Genomic DNA, 6,392 nt, shown 5'->3' on the forward strand with positions numbered 1-6,392 from the left:
CTGGATTGCTTGCAAGCATTGTGAGCCATTGGATCTCTCTTGAATGGTGGATTTACAAGCGAAAGTTACGTCGTGACTTCGTTGAGCAACGTTACTGAATCCGCGTCCGGCTAAGGAAGCAAACATGAAAATTTTGAAGAGCACAGAGCACTCTAGTAGTACTAGGGCCTTGTTTTAGTTCTGAAAAGTGAAAAGTTTTCGGTACTGTAGTACTTTCGTTTGTTTGTGACAAATATTATCCAGTCATGGACTAACTAGGATCAAAAGATTCGTCTCGTGATTTACAGTTAAACTGTGTAATTAGTTTTGTTTTCGTCTATATTTAATGTTGGATGCATGTGCCACAAGATTCGATGTGACGAGGAATCTTGAAATTTTTTTGATTTTAAGGGTGAACTAAACAAGACCTACCTACTATACTTGTCATCATATTCCGTACGCCATATACTAGCATAGTACTAGCTACTAGTTTGAGGCGACGCAGTTCAGGCCCAACCCATCCACAAGGATTTTTTTATTTTTAATCCTTTTTTAAACAAATTCTAAATTTGACACTGAAAATATTTTTTCTAAAACTAACCCTTTTGGCTGCGTCATCATACATGACGCGACATTATAACACTGTAGCACCATGCATAGTGGCGCGGCAGGGGTGGCCATGTGGCTCAGGTGGCGGCCCTGCCACGCCACCATACGTGACGGTGCCGCACCCCAGATCTTTGCGCGGCAAGGCCAAATAAGAGTCTGCGCGGGCGCCCGGGCGGCCCAGTTTCTTTCGGCCGCCCGAGCCACCCTCTCCCTCCCCTCCTCTCCCTCCCCAACCCCCCAGCACCTTTCCCCTAGCCTCCTTCCCTCCTCTCTCTCCCCACCCCTCCCTCCCCACCCTCTTCCCGCCTTTCGGCTTCCTCGTTTTGTTGCATTGTTATGGAGGTATTCATCTTGTCTTTAATTTTGAAAAATTACTTTCTTGGTACATAGTATTAATTGTACTTTGTGTTTGTTGAAACAATTATTTAGATGAACGACATGTATCGTGAAAGCTATTGGAACAAGCAGGGTCGTCCTCGAGAATTATACCCAGACGTGTCTAGCAAAGATGCACCAGTGCCTCCTGGCCTCCCTGTCCCCAGTTGTGATTGTGGTCGTCCCGCCGATGTTATGCAATCTAGACATCCGTAGACGGTGGCGCATTGCTTCTACACATGTAGTAGTCATAGTGTAAGTAATTGTCACTTTAGATTATGTTGTTAATTTATATTACTTGGTTAGTAACACAATCTTCGAGTATTATTTTGTAGGGACATGAGAGGTGTTTTTTCTTTCAATGGATAGATGGTTCAAACAAGTTTGACCCAAGGTACCTCATCTTCCCTGGTTGAGGCACTCATCACCAGCGTGAGCACTTCAAACGGTGGGTTCCACCTCCGCCTAACCCTCCACAAGCTCCTGAGAAGTTGTCATCATATATACTTGTCATCATATATACTTGGTTATTATTTTGATTTATATTTTTTGTCTGCTGATGAGAAGTTGGATGCAAGACACTGTCGCTGCTCCCTCTAAGACTGTTCATCTTTAAGGCGTTTTTTTTTAAAAAAAAACTATATATGTACTGTGTAGAGAATTTTTCTCACCAACGACGTGTTTTATTTACAAAATTTAAAGTGATCTCGCAAAGTGTCGTTGGTATGGTCAATCGTCCAAAGGCCAGCGAGACAACAAGATGCAACCCTTGTTACACTTGCACACGAAAACCCGTTTAGGGCTGTGGCAGTGCTGCTGCAGTAACCAAACAAATAGAGCTACGGGTACATCAGGCCAACCTAGTATCCCCACAACCTACTTCTCTGGTTAGGTAATTACTCCATATCAATTATTATACTAATATTTTGTTAATAACTCTAGCAACACTACCTAAAATAGACCCCCCCAAATCCATCCTTGTAGAGGATGACATGTGGGACTCATCTATCATCCTCTTGCCCCAGGCCATACTTGTCGGTCGCATTGTGCACGGAAGGGGAGCCACTGGGAAGGGGAACCGTTGGGAAGGGAGCTGTTGGTGTCGAGAAGGGGAGACGCTGTGTCAAGCTTGGCCCGTTGCTGTCGAGCTCTTGCAATGCCAGGATGGCTGGGGCGGACGCCGAGGATGGCCGGGCCGGTTGGGCAGCCGTGTCAGGGAGGCGACACTAGGGAGGGATGCCCGCGTCGCGGAGGGTGTGGCGGGGAGGGCCGCACGATGGTGCTCGTGCATGCACAAGCATATGAATCCATTCGCTTGTCTTATAAGCCGTATTTTTTGCCAGCTAGTAGTGTTTTTATCTTATAATAAATTAGCGAACATTACTTTTCGTCATAGATTTTCAGACAAGCGAGAAGGGGAAAAATTTGCACGATGGAGTAGGAAGCCAAAACAAATAGGGGTTGAAGGGGGGAAAGTAGGAGTCAACAAAAGAAGAGGGTGTAGTAGAGGATTTGTTGGAGCTTTTTTTTTATCCTACTACCTAAATCCAGAGTAGAGATCAAGTAAGAGCACTGCTAGACATGCTTTAAGGGCATTCTCAATGGAGGTTTCATGATCTAGTTTTTAAGATATCCATATTTTGAAAACAGTGCACAAGAGTTTCATCCCAATGAAACTCTCTTTACTACAATGAAATTTTTATCATCTCTCTCTTTACTTTTACGGTTCATAAAATTTTGATAAAACTTTATTGAGACTAGAGATGGCAACAGGTACGTACTCGATGGGTAGTGGCCACCTGTACCCGCACCCGCGAAGTCTAAATTTTACCCATCGGGTTACCCGTACCCGCACACGGGTAGGAAAATAATTCCATACCCGCACCCGCGGGTAATTTCTACCCGACGGGTAACCCGCACCCACTAGTATACCCGAGAATTACATATAAATATCATATATTTACACAAAGAAAATCATAGTAAGTCTCCAACAAGTTACAAACTAATATTCATATGACAACATCAAATTCATATACATATATATTATGAGAGTTTAGTTGGATTTAGACCAAATTCATGTGCTATATAGGCTAAAATGACAAGGGTGGCTAGTTATTTTGACATGTATTTTTTATCCGCGGGTAGGCGGGTATGGGTAGTAAACACCCACACCCGTACCCACCATACCCGATGGGTATAGGATTTTGTCCAATAACGTACCTATGGGTAGAAAATTCATTTCATACCCACCTCTTTATCGGGTAAAATCCGTCGGGTACCCGGGCCTGTTGTCATCTTGAATTGAGACTAGCCTAAGTACAGCCACGGGTGTTTCCACTGCCAAAAAAAAAGAAAATAAACAAACCCATGGGAGTACCATTGGATCCATTTGTACTGTGGCTGTGCCTGCGACAAGCCACACAGGGAGCTCTGCCGAAATGGACTGGTGTACCTAGATCAATGGAGCCGGCCAGTTCGCAGTGAAGGAACACAGCTCCGGGGCCATCTCTGTTGAATCGGAATTTGCTCTCACCCGTCGCCTTTTAGGAACGTTTGCTGTCTGAACATGGATCGTTCATAAATCGTGGGATGCCCAAACCCCAAAGCATGTCATGCATGAACAGTAAACACCGTTCCTAAAATGTGCGGTTAGTTCAAAGCGCGTCACTTCGCATGCATTCAAGTGAGAGGCAAGGCTCGTAGTCACTGGAGTGATGCGTCTGACACAGACATCCGGGCAGTGCGGATTACAGTAACAGCAGCATTTGCAACAAATTTAAACAAATTGATCAGGAGCAATATATTTGTCAGTTCAAAAAGACCAGGAGCTACTAGCAAGATGCTGCAATCCACACATAGCAGTAGGCTACTACTACTAAGCTAGTACTGCTCCTCTAATCTTCATGCTGCCAGTATGGCATACAATACAGTGAGAGTGAGCTAACAACGAACACGTACGAGAGGAAGCAAAACATGAAAATTTTGAAGAGCACAGAGCACTCTAGTAGTACTAGCTACTATACTTGTCATCATATTCCGTACGGCGCCATATACTAGCATAGTACTCCTAGGGTTTAGAGCATGTACATGCTGCATTGCATTAATGGTACTCCTAGCTACTAGCTTGAGGCGACGCAGTTGAGGCCCAAGCAACCCATCCACAAGCTCCTCGTCGCCGCCCTCTTCTTCTGCGAATCAAAGAAAAGCAAGAACGAACTGAAGGATATGATAGCAAGAAGAAGAATACGCGAGCTTTGCTATTTTGCAGTCGCTCTACTATATACTCCGTATGTGTCACGTACGACGTACCGGCCGCCTTGGAAGGTGGGAGACAGCAGTGGTATGGCCGTCGTCCGGTGGCGGCGGCACCCGGTACAGGTCCTCGTCGACGGGCCTCACCTCCACCCTGCGGTGGACGCCCTTGGCCGGGGCCGGGGCCAGCGCCACCGCCCTCTTGTGTTCCGCAGCAGCAGCTACAGCGACAGCGACGACGACGGTTCCGCCGCCCGCGGTGGTCTCCGGCGGCCTCCGCCGCGCCTTCTTAGGCGCCGGCGGCGGCCTACGGGCGGGCGGGGAGTACCTGAACCAGACGTCGCTGCAGGCGGCCCCGGGCTCCGGCGCGTACCACCAGGAGGACTCGGCTGCCGCTGCCGCGGCGTCTGGGGAGGACGTCGAGGAGGAGTAGTTGTTGTTGTTGTAGTTCGACTCCCCGAACGCCGGCACGTGCCGCCGCCTCGCCTTATTCTCCATGATCTCAGCAGTCAGAAGCCCTGTTGTCTCGCTTTAGATGAGAAGAAGCCGATCGAGCGAGCGAGGTCGAAGGTGGTGAGTAGAAGGGCAGTAGGCGCCGCGCTGGATGCCTTGGCACGTAGTACTAGACCTTATAAATGCGCGCTCGATCGGCTTCGACCCCATGGCTGCTTTGCATGCATCGTCTGGAAGGAAGAACTGCACGCGAGGCAGAGTGTGCATGCCATTGCCATGCCATAAATTTCACTGTTGCGCATGCAGAGTGAGAGAGGTCCAGACTTGACGCACGGCGCGCGTACGTACGATGGTACAGTGCATGCGACATGTGTACCGGCGGCATGGTTGCGCGCCCTAGCTCTGGCGGTAGCAGCGTTGTTGCTTTGGGATAGGTCATTGCCGTCTCGATGAGTGATGAGTACCTAGTGATGAGTGTGCTAGAGCGACTACTGTAGTGTAGATCAGTGGAGCCGAACCCGAACCGGGGACACACGGGCTAGGGGGCAGCGTGGATGTACTACGTACAGTAAATGGCGCGCGCCTGTCTCGTCACGTGCCGTCGCCGGGCCTTCTCGTCATGTGTCTGGGACGCACGTACTGTAGTACTCAACTGGAGGTGAGAGAAAGGGAATGAGGTGTAGCTGCTTGTGCATGTGATACATTATTATTGATTGACGACGCAAGGATGGGCTCGGGCTCGGCTTCCCTGCGGGTAAAATTCATGGAAGCCTGCGGCAGAATGGGGCGCTGTGTGTCTTTTGTGGCACGCGTCTGCTCTCTTGTGTACAACTGCATGCTACTGCCGCGTCTGCAGGCTTTCCGGCGGTGGCGCTGCCCTTCAGTTCTTGCACATTGGCGCTGGAGCCTGCCGAGCGTTCAAGAGAGAGAGATGCATGACTTTTGCTGGTTTGAATACCTCCTCATTTACGGTTGCCTATTCACACAGCTATATCAACAGTGGCTTGTTTAACTCCCAAAAATTTTCAAGATTTTCATCACATTGATAAAGTATTAAATATAGATCAAAAAACCAATTGCATAGTTTGGCTTTAATTTGTGAGACGAATCTTTTGAACTTAGTTAATCCATAATTGAATAATAATTGTCAAATATAAACAAAAGTGATATAGGCAGAGCAAAAAAAATTCCGCGCCCCAAAATCCAAAAAATTTTCAAGATTCCCCGTCACAACGAATCTTGCAGTATATGTATGGGGCACTAAATATAAATTAAAAAATAACTAATTGCACAGTTTGTCTGTAATTTACTAGACGAATCTTTTGAGTCTAGTTAGTCCACGGTTGGATAATAATTGCCAAATACAATACAATAAGAGTTAGTCTATGGTTGGATAATAATTGCCAAATACAATACAAAAGGGCTACAATGTCCAAATCCAAAAGACATTGGATCTAATTAAACAAGTCCTTATTATTAGGTTTGTATCGAAATATTTATGATTAAGATTTGTTCTACCGTACATAAGCAGTAAACAAAGTACTAATTGGTTATCAAAGCTTTATCCCAACGATAAGTGAGAATAACGCTAGCTTAATAAGCTGCGCTTGTAGTAGATATAATGATTGTTAGCGCATAAAACTTAACAGTTTTGCCATTTTTTTAGAATGCTATTGGACGAATTTGAACTCGATGCCTGCTGTTATGGCTTTAATTTGGACCAG

General features: G+C 46.6%; 1 protein-coding gene across 1 annotated transcript; it reads right to left on the reverse strand.

Annotated features, from left to right (window-relative positions):
* On the reverse strand, positions 3,751–4,713 carry LOC8076708. Its single transcript, XM_021448666.1, has 2 exons — positions 4,273–4,713; positions 3,751–4,148 (listed from the first exon to the last, which is right to left on the reverse strand). Exons 1-2 carry the CDS (start codon positions 4,711–4,713, stop codon positions 4,083–4,085), a joined length of 507 nt encoding a protein of 168 aa, XP_021304341.1. The 3' UTR covers positions 3,751–4,082.

Source organism: Sorghum bicolor, chromosome 10 (genome assembly GCF_000003195.3).
Source record: "Sorghum bicolor cultivar BTx623 chromosome 10, Sorghum_bicolor_NCBIv3, whole genome shotgun sequence".
NCBI classification, from domain to species: Eukaryota; Viridiplantae; Streptophyta; class Magnoliopsida; order Poales; family Poaceae; genus Sorghum; species Sorghum bicolor.